At 39.4% G+C, this 14,403-nt stretch overlaps 1 protein-coding gene and 1 non-coding gene across 2 annotated transcripts in view; both read left to right on the top strand.

Moving 5' to 3' along the window:
* Positions 1 to 14,403, top strand: part of zgc:154054 (Alpha-1,3-mannosyl-glycoprotein 4-beta-N-acetylglucosaminyltransferase B-like) — a 40,810-nt gene that overhangs the window by 10,412 nt on the left and 15,995 nt on the right. The window contains exons 5-11 of the mRNA XM_050042019.1: positions 1,567 to 1,613; positions 4,098 to 4,211; positions 4,515 to 4,590; positions 6,588 to 6,702; positions 6,803 to 6,933; positions 9,302 to 9,409; positions 13,145 to 13,338. Of these exons, the coding sequence (XP_049897976.1) occupies positions 1,567 to 1,613; positions 4,098 to 4,211; positions 4,515 to 4,590; positions 6,588 to 6,702; positions 6,803 to 6,933; positions 9,302 to 9,409; positions 13,145 to 13,338 (785 nt within the window). The remainder of the gene's footprint in view (positions 1 to 1,566; positions 1,614 to 4,097; positions 4,212 to 4,514; positions 4,591 to 6,587; positions 6,703 to 6,802; positions 6,934 to 9,301; positions 9,410 to 13,144; positions 13,339 to 14,403) is intronic.
* Positions 2,415 to 2,518, top strand: LOC126389537 (U6 spliceosomal RNA). The gene has a single exon (XR_007569877.1). It is a non-coding gene; the product is annotated as a U6 spliceosomal RNA (small nuclear RNA).

The raw sequence follows: 14,403 nt of genomic DNA on the forward strand, positions 1-14,403 counted from the left end.
TAAGCAATGTACTGCTGTGGACAAGTGCAGCAAAATGGGATTTAGCCACCTAAAAACATCAAAATCAGTTAAGGTGTATGCTATTAAGAATTTTTTTTTACTGCTTTACCTTTCCGTCAGACAGAATGTTCAGACAGGGAAATTGTTAACGGCTTCAGTTTCCCATCTACTCTCTTGTCAAAGCCACCAAACTCCATTAACAAAAACACTAATTTTGGCTTGCTGAACACGGAAGCTGCTTGTAGATCAATTTGTTAGTTTGTGTTATTGTTTGACCTTGGTGAATTTAAACTTAGCCTTTTAAACGGCAAAGTCACACAATGGCACAAACAAAATAACCGTTTGAAGCAGCAGTAAACTGCAGCTCCTGTGGTCAACAGTGTTAAATCACTGTTTTCCTCACTGGAGTCTGGCTCTGAAGAGAGCAATGTAAAGCGGTGGAATTATTCTGAATATAGCCTACATTTAAACTGGTATTGATTTTTGAAGGTGGGATTTTATATCAGATGGTTAAAATGCATTTTGTTGTTGAGCCCTCCACAGCAGGACATTACTTGGCTTGAGTGTAGGAACCCAGCCTGCTTCTAAAAACTGGGAGGAGGGCTGACAGGCATCTACTGTATATGATACACTGACTACGGATAAGTGCCTTAAAAAACCCCACCTCAAAAAATCCAAACTACCCCTTTAAATGTAACCTAGTGCCATAAATGTCTGCCAAAATATAATTTTATTAGTTGCACTTTGGCATAGGATTTACTGCTGTTGTATTACGAAGAGCACACTACAATAACTGCTGTTATAAACTCTTCATAATTAAAGACAACGCCACACAACTTTCCCATAACATTATCTGTAAATTGCATCTCATAAATCATGATCAATTAAAGAAGCCTTGAGTCAGCACTTTTTCCTCTTTAGCTCCACAAAATAACCTTTGCTCCCTCTCTCCCTCACATACTCAATCACACACTCACAGCACACAAGCTCACGCATGTGCACGGCACAGACTGACACAGAGCTGTTGGACAGCTCAGGTGACTTGGTCTGTATCTCATTTCTGAGCTGACAATGAACACAGCTCATGTCAGTCTAATTTTTTAAGGGTAGTAAAGACATGTAGCTATTGTTTGATCATGTAATTTAGCATACATTTTCCAAAATCACCTCAAGCAATCAAAAGAAACTCAATCTGTTATGTTTACTAAGGGAAAAGTAAACACTTCTGCCTCTTCAGCACCTGTCCAACTAGTTTCAGCAGTACACCGCAAATTAAATACTCTTGCTACACGAGTGTGTTTGTGTTTAAGATTATGTTTCGAGGCTACAGTTACCTGCTCTGCTGTAAGTGAATAACAGGCTACATCACCCCATATCAGTGAAAACAGGTTATATGAGGTCTGGCCCTAAAGGTTAAGCACAATGAAACTGTCTCACCTGATAAGACCGGTGTACCCTGTGCATTGTTGCAAAGGCATTTAAGACCTCCTGTTTGGTGTTAACTAACCACATCAGAAATCCCCTATATCACTGACTTTCTTCTTTTTCCTCTCCCTATTACATCAGACGGACTCAGACTATGTGGACAGCATAGCAAAGACCATCAACAAGACGTGAGTGATGCTAGATTGCCTCCCATGGGGGCTCTTTCACTATTATATCACTGTTGCTGTTTACCTTGGTTTCATGTTTTCAGTTGGCTCTGGCTACTGACAACAGCCAGCTTCTTGTGTCTGAAAACCTTTAGTCTATAACCATTTATCTTGGATTGTGAACAGAAAACCTCATCAACATGTTTCAGCTGTTTATAGTGAATAAATATTACACACAGTGCAGTACACAGAGCATGAGAGCTAGTTAGACAAAAATAACAAGGAAGGGGGATAATAGGAAAACAAGTACTGATTTTCACACAGCATTTCCTGATTGGACCTTGGACTCAGACATTCCCAAAAGTGTCCTTTTGTTTAATGTCACCGTCGGAATCACTGGTGCATTTTATTGACACAGTCTTTGATTGCCCTCAGGTATATTAGAAATTGTTTATACACATCTACATTTTTTCTTTTGTACATATTGACAAGCTTGACATTCTTATTCCTTTGTGTGGCTCATGCTGTGCATCATGTGATTAGTGCATAATTAAACATTAGCAATAAAAGATTGGTTGAGCTCTTGTTCCTGTTTCTGATGCTGCATTCATGTCCTAAATGAATAACCTCAAAAAACAGAGCAATTAAATAGGTGCAGGACCAAAAAACATACATAAAGTCAAGAAGGATAGTCCACACACTTGATGCTCCCAGTTCACGTGCATTTATTTAGCACATCCCAAAAATACTGTGTGTGACGTAAAAATGTGGAAACGCTTCACGAATTCACAAATTTGCGTGTCATTGTGTCATTGTGTCATATTGCTCAGGCAGCACATATAATAAATTGGAATCGATACAGAGAAGATTAGCATGGCCTCTTTGAAAGCATGACACGCAAATTCGTGGAACATTTCCACATTTTTACGTCACACACAGTATTTTTGGGATGTGTTAAATAAATGCAGGTGAACTGGGAGCATCAAGTGTGCGGACTATCCTTCTTGACTAAATGAATAACCTGACAGCTAAAAGTACAGTGTTCAGGCTCATCTGGAGTTCAGTACACTGTGTTGGAAGTTCTCTTTTCTATGCTCTGTCATGTTGATACATTTTATTTAGGCAGTGAACTAGATAATGTATGTTTTTACAAATTACAAATGCAGTGAACAGTTGGGTCTTTTCATTGTAGAAAAGAGTTAAAATTAGAGTAGTGATCACAAAACGTGAAATGAAAATGATTTTTAAAGATGCTGTTTTAAAGGAATATAGTATCAGCTTTACTGGCCAAGTATGTGTGTACACATACGAGGACTTAGAGTTTTTATGCCCTTGTGCTGGTGATAGCCGTGGCTGGAAGCGTTATGTTTTTTGCAGGTTGCCCATCTGTCCCAATTTCATAAACTCAATATCTCAAGAATAAATTTGGCAGACACGTCCACTTGGATTCAGCGATAAACTAATCAGATTTTGGTGGTCAAAGGTCAAGGTCATTATGGCCTTGCATCCATCTCATTCTTGTGAATGCGATATCTCAAGAACACCTAGAGGGAATTACTTAAAATTTGGCACAAACATCCACTTTGAGTCAAGAATGGACTGATTAGAATTTCTTGGTCAAAGGTCAAGGTCACTGTGATCCCGTCCTTCGCATTCTAGTAAACACATCACCTCAAGGCCTTGAGGGAGTTTCCCCAAATGTGGTACAAACTTCCACTTGGACTCAAGAATGAACTGATTAGAATTTGGTGGTTAAAGGTCAAAAGTCACTATGACCTCACAAAACATGTTTTTGGCCATAACTCTGGCCTTTGGCCATAACTATGACAAAATGTCCCAAAATGTCTGATAGGATAAATAAGTGATGACATTTTATATACAAAAGGTCAAAGGTCAACTTCACTGTGACATCATTATGTTCTGCAAAAACACTTTTCTGGCCATTGTTCAACATCATAACTCAGGAACAGAAGGGGAGACATTTGGTCCGATGCTGAATTGGTGACACTGATCTTGGGTGTCCATCTTGACACTGTACTGATTATACAGATCTTCTCTGCTGCTGTGGGGAAGGTGTGTGTGTGTGAAGCATCCATGTTTGGGGATATATGTATGAATAAATGTAAACTGTAACTTGACTGGTTCATGGAGGCATACAACCACTATGCAGTAATTTGTTTTTTTGTTGCTCTCAGTGTACATACACAGAAATAGACATACAGGTAAAAACATGGACAACAAAGCTGAACAAGTGAACATAAACATTTATACTATATTTAAATCTATTGTAAATATATCTTTTAAAACAACAACACAATGAAATTTGTAATTGTCAGGAAAATAGTGCAGGATATATCTTTTTATGGTGTCATTAGTATTTAGAGAAATTGCATTTTTTGAGCAGGGGTCATTGTTCCCAAATGATAGAAATGCTGAGTTGTTGTGTACCCTCTTTGTATTTTGCTGGTGAAGTCAGTTTGTTAACCAGCTGCTGTTTCGTTGTAGTTTTCCTAAGGAGGTGCGGTCCGGCCTGTTGGAGGTTGTCTCTCCTTCTCAGTTTTACTACCCCGACTTCAACAGTCTCAGAGAGACCTTTGGAGACTCCAAGGAAAGAGTCAAGTATGTTCACCATCTCTGTCACTATTTATTTGGAATGCTAGAATTGTTGCTTGTGTTCATTTTGATATTTTTAACTTTATTCCCATTTATGTCATAATTTTTTTTTGTTTTATCTGTGTATTGGTTGCTGTTGCAATGGGATCATTTACATTTAGTCTCATCCGCTTTACTAAAGAAGAGAGAGGACACTGGTGTGTACTCATTATAAATAGATGAGTACTAGTAGGTGAATTAGAATTTGATTGACACTCATCTGTGTGAAGTGAACTCAAGTGTTTGTGTGAACACTTTTTCTGTTCTCAGATGGCGAACAAAGCAGAATCTGGACTTCAGCTTTCTCATGCTCTATGCTCAGGACAAAGGAACCTATTATGTTCAGGTAGGGCTTAAAGGTCAGGCATTCATAGATATGTTTCCCGTAATATATAGAGTTCTGTTTTTGATGGCTCAGCCAGGTAGTCTTGAAAAATACAGCTCAAAGAGCAGCTTAGATGAAGCTTTCTCGATGTTCAAAGGTGCTCCGTGGTCAACCACTACAAAGAAACACTCTGATAGGAAATGAACATACTGGATGTATTTTACCATAATCCATTATCTCCAAACGCAGTTCCTAGGTGCCTTTGTTGTGACTTAAATGGAACCTATCATGTTTTTCCATATTTCCTCTCTTATATATATATATATATATATATATATATATATATAGCATTGCAATGACTGATATTCTTACTGAACAGGGCTAAAGTTATAATTAATAAGGTAAATGTTTGTATAAGCAATCCATGTGAGCAAAAACCGCAGGTTTCAGACTGTTTTAAAGACTGTTTCCAACTGTTTATCCTGCCTTTAAGACAAGTTGATGTCTACTTGTGATGGATTTCCTTATATGGTCTTTACATAGCATTCGGTGCTACATGTAGCTACCTGCTAACATCAGGGGAACATGTATCCCTCCTCATATTCCTGCTGGAACATATTCAGTTGTGAAGATTTTGGTTTAGATTCTTTTATTGCTGATTGCTATTCTCCGTTACAGTCATTCCCCAGCTGCTATGACAGGGCAGAGACACTTAGATACGAAAGGCCTGGAAACTATGACCAATCAGAGCAGACTGGGCTTTTTCGAGAAACAGAGACAGAAACTAAAAAGGAGCATTTCAGACCGAGGGTGAATACAGGAAGACAAAAAAGGGATGCATTTCACATTTCCATGTACATGGTACCCACCATGTTCAAACAGACTCAGAAAAGACTGACGCAAACGAAACCTCAAATTTCAGCAGAGGAAGACGTCACACCACCCACACTCTTTGACTGACACGCAAGTGCAGAGTGTAACCACACTGAAAGAGCACTTAGCACCAGAGATGGAGCTAACATCACACTTTGAAGTAAAGTTCAGTTCATGACATTGCTTCTTACCAACGCCAGACTGCAGACTTCTCCAAGCTTGAAATAGTTGTCAAAGGGTAGCTTTGGTATTTTTCAACCCGCACCCTGTTTTCCCATGTTTTTGTATCAAAGTGACTATTGGGAACAACAGTTTTGTAATTTGGTTCTGTACTGAGTGAGAGGAGTAGCCAGCAGTGGTGAGACAGGCTTTAATGTAAGGTTATTGTGCATTTACACACTGTCAACATACGTCCACTAAAGGTAATGGTTTCTCCTCTGACAGCTCAGATTGTTTTTATGAGTGTGTGAGAGCATTATGGAAAGGATCCTCAAGGAGATGGACCTTTTTGTTAAGGAGTAGGATCTTTTGTTTAGCCAGAAACACCCCGAAATCATTATCGACAAACCTACCAGACTCAATTTAAATAAACAGAACTTTTATAATTGTAGAACACACTTCTTGGTTCATCTTTCCACTGTTCCAACAGTCATCAACTCCGGCTTGGTTGAAATAAACCCTTATTTCACCCAGTTTGATGTGAAAATATGCTGGCTTTATATACGCTAAAATTACTGTGGATTTATATGGAGTCTGGTGGCCATAGCGATTTCAGAGCTTTTTGGGGGTAAACAAAAAGATCTTACTCTTTAACAAAAATGTATATCTTTTTTTGGATCCTCTCCATAATGTTGTCAGACACTTAGAATAACAATCTGAGCCTGTCAGTGGCAAAAACAAACACTTACAGTGGACATACTGTACATTGAAAGTGCATATTGCCATGAGTGGTTACATTGCATCCTGTTTCACCGCTGCTGGCTGCAGCCCTCAGTATTGGATTAATTCAAAATCTGTTGTCTCCATTAGTTGCTTAGACACAAAAATGTGGGAAAATAGGGTCCAGGTTGAAAAATACCAAAGTAACCCCTTAAGGATTTTGAAATGAGTTTTGAAAATTAGTTTTTGTGGCATGTGTTTTCCAGTTAGAAGATGATGTTGTTGCCAAGGCAAACTACTTCGATGACATGAAGACCTTCGCCGTGAAGGAGGACTCCAAGCAATGGCTCTTCCTGGAGTTCTCCCAGCTTGGATTTATAGGTGTGTATGTATAAAGTAGTAGGAGTGGTAGGCAAATCTACATAATGAGCCTGGTTTTTATTTTAGTGTATACTGACTGTGTGTGTGTGCGATCCCCCAGGCAAGATGTTTCGAACCCGTGACCTCCCGATGATCGCAGAGTTCTTCCTGATGTTCCACAGAGACAAACCCATCGACTGGCTGTTAGAACACATACTGTGGGTGAAAGTTTGCAACCCAGAGAAAGACGCAGTAAGTCAGCCGTGCCAAGAGGTGACAAACACAGCCAATAATAAAGCACAAGTGATTTATGTGTTTTGAATGTTGAATTGACAAGCAGAGTGTGTATTCTGGTGGTGTGTTTTCCAATCGATTAACTGCACCACTACAAATCATACAGGTGCTCTGAGCCAAAACATGTGACACTTTAGGTTCAAGATAACCTTAGCAGGATCAGAGAGAGGAATTAATTTGGCAACAAGACAAAACCAAAACTCAGGAACCTTTTGTGTTAATTAATTAGGTTAGATAATTAGGAATGCTAAAAATCAAAAACAATAAACTACAGTATACAACACATATTAAAGTGCTCCTACTTAAAGTGGCTCCTGGACAATGTGCATCATAAAAGCCAGTTACAGCTGGAATAAAATACTTATCTTAATCTTCATGAAACAGTTTCAGCATGCAAATAAAGACTCCACACTTCAACATTTTCTTTAAGTTTCTCATGGTTCTTTCATAAACACATATCATCACATTATGCTGCTTAATCGTCATTATTCCAGATTCTTCACAAAACCAGAGCAGGTTCTCAAGTGGTAATGCTGGAGTGAGGAGTGTACATAACTGATAGTGAATTTGACATGATTTCAAATATTTTTAATGAGCTAAAAGTTCCTCGGTGCAGATTTAATAGATTAAAAAAAAATCCTTTTTCCCTGCCTCTATTAAGTTTGTTAACAGATAAAGCCAAGATGCAAGCACTACTGCACTTTATGGCTGCTGTTTTAAATTGCTGTATGCTGTTTATTTTATAACATTTCTTTACTGTTTTAATTTCCTATTTATTGCCTGCTGCACTATTTATTTATCTACTGACTATGTTGCACTATTTATTTATCACCTGTTTTTATGTTGTGTTACCAGTGTGTTTTATGGCTGCAGCAGGGGTGAAAAAGACAAATTTCCCACTTGTGGGACAATAAAGTTAATCTTGAATCTTGAATATCCGTTTACATGGCAGAATTAAGAAGTAACACCAGCTCAGTGGCCTAGTGGTAGAGTGTCCGCCCTGAGGTCGTGGGTTCAATCCCTGGCTGGGTCATACCTAAAGACTATGAAAAATGGGACCCATTGCCTCCCTGCTTAGCACTCAGCATCAGGGGTTGGAACTGGGGGGTTAGATCACCACATGATTCCCAAGCGTGGCACCGCTGCTGCTCACCGCTCCCTCAGGGGGTGGGTCAAATGTGGAGAACAAATTTCACACACTCAGGTGTGTGACAATCAGTGGAACTTTACCCTTTACCCTTTACGCTTTCGCAGATATAAAACAGATGATGTCAGAGATATAGGATTGTAATCTGAGATTGGAATAGTATGAAAAATAAGCAAAAACAAAGGGTTTTTACATTTACATTTTATTGTTTTATCAATGTGCATTGTCCCCTTTACAAATAAATAATCTTATAAATAAACTTCTAAACTTTTCTCCAAAATAAAAGATCTAAATAATTAAATTAAATTAAAACCTACAAAAATATAATAAATATGTATGTAGTAAATAAAAGAAGAATAGAATAGGAACACAACTCACAAACAATAATTTTCCACCCTTATGACATTGATTTTATGACAATGTAGACTATATTTACAGAATGTAGTCCAGTCTTGTTTTTACCAGCTGAGGAATATCTCCAAATGAAGGTCACTTCCTGTCCTTCAGTAACACAGAGAAAATCATACATGCTCTTATATCCTCCCACCTTGATGACTGTAATGCCTTGTTAACCTGCCTAAACAATAGAGCTATGCATCAGCTCCAAATCATTCAAAATTCAGCAGCTAGACTTTTGACCAAAGCAAAACGATCCTCACACATCACACCTATTTTAGTTTTCCTGCCTTGGCTTCCAGTCTCCTTTTAGAATACATTTTAAAGTGCTGTTAATCATATACAAGGCTCTGAATAATCTGGCACAGGAGTATATAACTGAGCTTTTCACACTGTACCGTTCAAACAGGCCAAGTGTTCCAGAGTCCAGGTAGAAACAAAGGGTGATGGAGCCTTTTCAGTTCTGGCTCCTCGGCTTTGCAACAGCCTCCCACTATGCATCAGATCAGCTGACTCTGTCACATCTTTAAATCTCATCTCAAAACCTACTTTTACAGAAAGGCCTTTCCTGACAGTTGATAGACTTTTTGTGTATATGGGAGTGTATGTATTTGCAGACATGTGTATGTATATATGTGTTTAAGTGTATATGTTGGTGTAGGTGTATCACTAATATTTTGTATTTTCTTCACCTTGGAAAGCTCGAAAAGTGCTCTACAAATACAGTTATTATTATTAGTAGTAGTAGTAGTGACCTACATGCTGGTGTATTGTCTTTTCCAGAAACACTGTAATGAACAGAAGGCGTTGCTCAAGCAGAGGTACAAGCCTTCCCTCTTCCAGCACGTCGGCCTCCATTCTTCTCTGCCTGGGAAGTTACAGCGCCTAAAGGTGAGTGCATCTCTGCTCTGTGTGTTAAATGACACTGAGTTACTGCGCCATAATGAAAGTTGAAATGTGATCCACACGTGTACATGGCTGTGTTTTACATCTTTTAGTTCATTTTATGATACTGATGTTTAAACGTAATTATTTCAGAAATGAGACTGTGATGTGATTCATTTATGGAACTACTCTACAGAATACCATGTGTTTGTTTAGTTTATCATTTAAAGGAGATCTGTATGATATTCAGAGTTTATCTATGATTCAGAGGTTGTCTGCACACAGCTCTCAACATGGAGGTGGTTGAGCTGGCTGCTAGCAGTGCCAGCAGCTAACAGTGCTGACAGTGTGCAGCACTAACAGTGTTACCTGGTGGGAAGCGGAGGTTAAGCGCCATAAGCTAGTCAGTAGGATACACACACAGGACTCATATTCACTAACATTTTGACCCAACCAGGCCATCTAGCACAAAAACGAACACAGAAACTCAGGTGACAAGACACACAGGGGTTGCAGGACTTCATGCTCTGCTCAGGAATCCATTACTCCACTTAATCTTTACATAGCAGACAGTGCTTTGCTGGTATGTTAATGCTCTGATTATTGTATACAGCTTATTTAACAGTAAGTATTTCTTCAGTGTTATACCTCAGTTTCTGAGAAGTTCATAGTGTGGCTGTCTACTGTGGCTCTATAACCAGAGTGTTGCTGCAGTTGAATTTCCAATGAACAGTAGCTTGTAGCTTCATGAGCTACAGTTTTTGAAGTGGCTTCCTCACCACTGTTTTTGACATGTGAGCTCCCTCAGAATGGACAGTAAACATCTTCTTTTGTCTCTGTTCCAATGTTGTCTTATTGTCAGATCGTGACAAACCTTTGCAAAACAGCAGGAGATTTCAGAAATCTGAGTTAGATTCAAAACAATTATAATCCAAATAATTAAAATAAATAAAAAGCTAAATAAACAAAGAGCTCTTACCTCTGGTCAGCAGCATGTCAAAGCCTTTGCACAGATTTTGTGTTTAGCTGCTGATGTTAACAAAATACACAAAAGAGAAAATCTCAACTGTGATCGGTATTTTCTGTACATGTTTTAAACCCACAGAATGTAATTAAATGTATTAAAGTTTTATTCACAGGAGGTGTAGTCATGTTTATTCACGTTATGTTATTTCATTCAAAAGTAATAGCTTATTTATTTTAACTTGCTTACTTAGCACTTTCTGGGAGTGTTGAATGTGGTTAGAACGTAACCATACACATTAGCTAGGTGGCTGGTCTCATCTTGTCTTCTTGTACTACAGCTTCTTCTGTTAAATGGCAGATAGCATTTAAGGTGAGCTAGCCCCAGCCCTACTACAACTAACGTTGGGCTGTATTCGGCACGTTTACAACACTAAATACAGTTTTCCTATTGTATTGCAGGTTAAAGTTACACTTGCTTATTTTGTTTGCTGATGGCCACAGATGGCAGTGAGAAGTAAAGTTCAGCTCTGAGGACTTTATCACCCAGTGACATCACATTGGGTCTTTGCTGCATGGCACACCCTTCTCCCTCTCCCCTCTTTCTGTCTGCCTCTACACTTTCACTTGCTCATTTGCTGCTTTTTAAAACTCCTTTGACACCACTCACAAAGTTTGAACTCATGAGTGGATACAGTTTCAATCAAGAGAAAGCTGATTCATAAGAGAGATTCATTAGTTGAAAAATAGATCAGAGAGATGGCAGAGACCATGTGACCCACCAGATTATAACCAATTGTACATAAGAAAAGTGTCGGGAGCTGTGAGAAGGCAACATATATGGTCAGCTGATTGCCTCCTGTGTGGGCAAAAGAGGTGTGGAAATGGTTACTGATAATGTGAATCTAAAGGGTGTCACCCTCTTAAATTGTAAGCCAAATAAATTGAAGATGTCTCTGCGATTAGGCGAATGTAAATGCTGCCATTGAAGCCTAAAGTAAACAGATTAGCAAGTAATAGGAGTCAAGGTGGAGTTCTGTGGAACTGATGCAGGTGGATATATACAGTAACAACATAAAGATCTATCCAAACACCCATCACAGACCTAAATGCTGTTTGTGTGCGTGCCTGCGTGCCTGCATGTGTGTGCGTGAGAGGGCTGGTAGTACCAAACATGGCATGGATTTGTGTCAGCATGAGTCTTTCCCACCTTCTGAATATGTGGAGTAATGATGATAAGGATGTGAGGGAGCTGGTGGCTCCATCCTCTCTTTTTCTTGGCCTAAGGAGACGCAGGCTCCCACTGACCAGGGACCCCACCTCCCTGGAATCAGAAAACCCAAAAGGAAACTCTTCACCCACTCTGAAGGGTTTGGGGTCTGGTCACATTGGCCGGGGATGAATGATGTTTATGTCTGAAGTGGAGTTTCACTGGAGTGGGCATGGTCTGACTCTGGGACTGTGAGGATCTCAGAGAACGATTTAACTGACCACTTTATCTCTGTCAAAGCAACAAGCCACATACGATGGACATAGTCAACCACTTATACCTACAGGCCCAGCTGAGTTCTTATGGATTTACTGCAACAACAACAGCACTGGACTGGACTAAAACTTCAGGAAAAACTTGCATGTCTCCCCTGTGCTGAGCATTCTGTTAGTTGATTCATTTAGCTGTCTGTCTGTCTGTCTGACTGTGAGAAAGCACAAACACTCCTGTGTCAAACCTTCCATCTTCCATCTCTGCAGTTGTAAGGGCCCGATCAGAGTGCATTTGCAAGATGTGAGGTGCGCTGCACTTCCTTTTTTGTTGAGGCCTGCGCCGATCACACAGAGCACTTTTTGAATGTTGTCAGTCAAAGAGCTTTGCCTGGATGATGGTCAGTCCAAGTCTTATTTTAAGATAAATCAGAGACAGTATGACAATCTGCTGTCAATGGTTGGGCCTAACTATGGTTGGTATAACGTTAGAAATCAGTTGAACAGAAAGTTTGTGCAAATTTGTCTCGCAGCTTTCCAGGGGCGACAATCAAACATTAGCTTAATATAAAAAACCATGCACAGTGCTCCACCCCAGAAGGCCTACCTCGTTATTCATCTGATTGAAGAATGGGGAAAAAACGCAGATGACAGAAGGCGCTTTTTCCACTCTAAGTTGAAGTTTTTTCAACTCGAGGCTTTGAGGGCACTCCTAAAAAAACACAATGCGCGCAGCAACGCAAAAGCAGTGAGCTAAATGCTTTACTCTCATTTAAAAGCTGTCCCAGGCTGCTAAAAAGCCGGCCTGCCAATACACCAGATGTTGTAGTGGTCAGTGAAGAGTCCAAAGAAGTGTTTGTTTTAGAGCTAGCCTGCACCTTTGACTCTGTCCTAAAGGAAACCTTTATGACCATGGTCATTAAATGCCAACCACTCCCAAACACCATGTCAGACCTAAGTTATCAATGCGGACTACTTGTTTTACATTTGCTAGCCTTGGATACTCTCTCAGGGTAATCATAAGAGGGCTTCAATAAAAAAAGCTCAAAAAGAGGGCTAAATGACTTACAAACTACTGTGCTACCTTTGCTATCATTCATATATGGCAGAGGCGCTGCAGCTTATACTCCTGAGAACTGAGTCCTGTGTTTTCTATTGTGAAGACCTCTGTCACTGGTCCATGGTGTTGTGAATGTATTCTATTGCAACTTCAATATTTGTGTCCTTGTACCTGTTCTTTCCACGTGGACATAAATAAATTATCAACATGAGTGTGTGGTTGTCCTTCATCTCCTCCAGGATAAGGACTTCGGGAAGCAGACTCTGTACCAGGCTCACAATAACCCAGCTGCAGAGCTGAGCACCAGCCTGAAGCATTACCAGCAGCACAGCCTGGAAAGGGCTTACAAAGGAGAGGACTTTTTCTGGGCATTAACACCCATCAAGGATGACTACATCCTCTTCAGCTTTCCCCAGCCAATCCACATTCTCAGGTCAGTTTGAAATGTATTTTCAAAAGTTGACAGAAGTATTATTTAAAGTCAGTAAACTCATTTGGTGTAATTTAGATCTGAAAAAGTAGAAAAGGAGTCTGAGATCATTCCGCGGTTTTCCCACTGCTGTTTTGAGTTTCTGCAATACATTTTTCTAGATAATAGATGACGACACAAAGTGCCTCAGTCTTTTGTTGTGTGGCTGACGCCTCATTCAGATGAAAATGAAAAGAACATGTAAACATGGAGGTGACAGATGGGCAGCACGCCCTTTTACATTCACATCAATGTTTAAGTCGCAGCTTTGCTTTGTATCAGTCAGGTGCAGTTCTGCTGCATTTCTTGACTTTTTGTCTTGGATCTATTCAAGACAGTTTGTTTACAGTGGAAAGTGTCTTTTTGTCCCCATCAGCTAAAGGGACATGCAGCTGTGACACCATCTTTGTTTGCACCACCCACTCAGTACACAGAATGCAAATACCATTAGACAGACCAGGCAACCTCAAAGACCAAACTTGCATCTTCTGCTAAAAGTTGCACCACAGAGCTGCTGATACAACTGATGTAACTGCTGCATGCATGTTCTGCTGTGGTCTGGGAGGTCTGTATTTGTAACCTAAAAACATATCAAATACAACAAACCAGCCTGCAGATTTTACACCAAAGATCAGTTCAAATTAAGATTATGTGTGATTAAAAAGTTGCAGCTGGTACTGTAAAGTTTTGCCTTGTCTTTAATAAGGATTGACAGCCTAACTGTAGTGAGTGAATGATTTAAAGAAAATATCTAATTGCTTTTTCAGACTTAGATTGCTATTGCAATTTAAATTGTAAAAATAATATTAACAAAGATATGATTGTATTAAACATTATCACAGACCTATCTTGTTTCATCATTAAGAAACATTTTTGCATAAATTAAGATAGGGTGACCATATTTTGATTTCCAAAAAAGAGGACATTCGGCCGGCCACGACATAGCCTACTTAAATGATACTCGCAGTTTACTCAAAGATGCCTTATCATTTTAATATATTTAAAATTTATATGTATGGATAGAAAATT

Source organism: Epinephelus moara, chromosome 4 (assembly GCF_006386435.1).
Source record: "Epinephelus moara isolate mb chromosome 4, YSFRI_EMoa_1.0, whole genome shotgun sequence".
Taxonomy (NCBI): Eukaryota; Metazoa; Chordata; class Actinopteri; order Perciformes; family Serranidae; genus Epinephelus; species Epinephelus moara.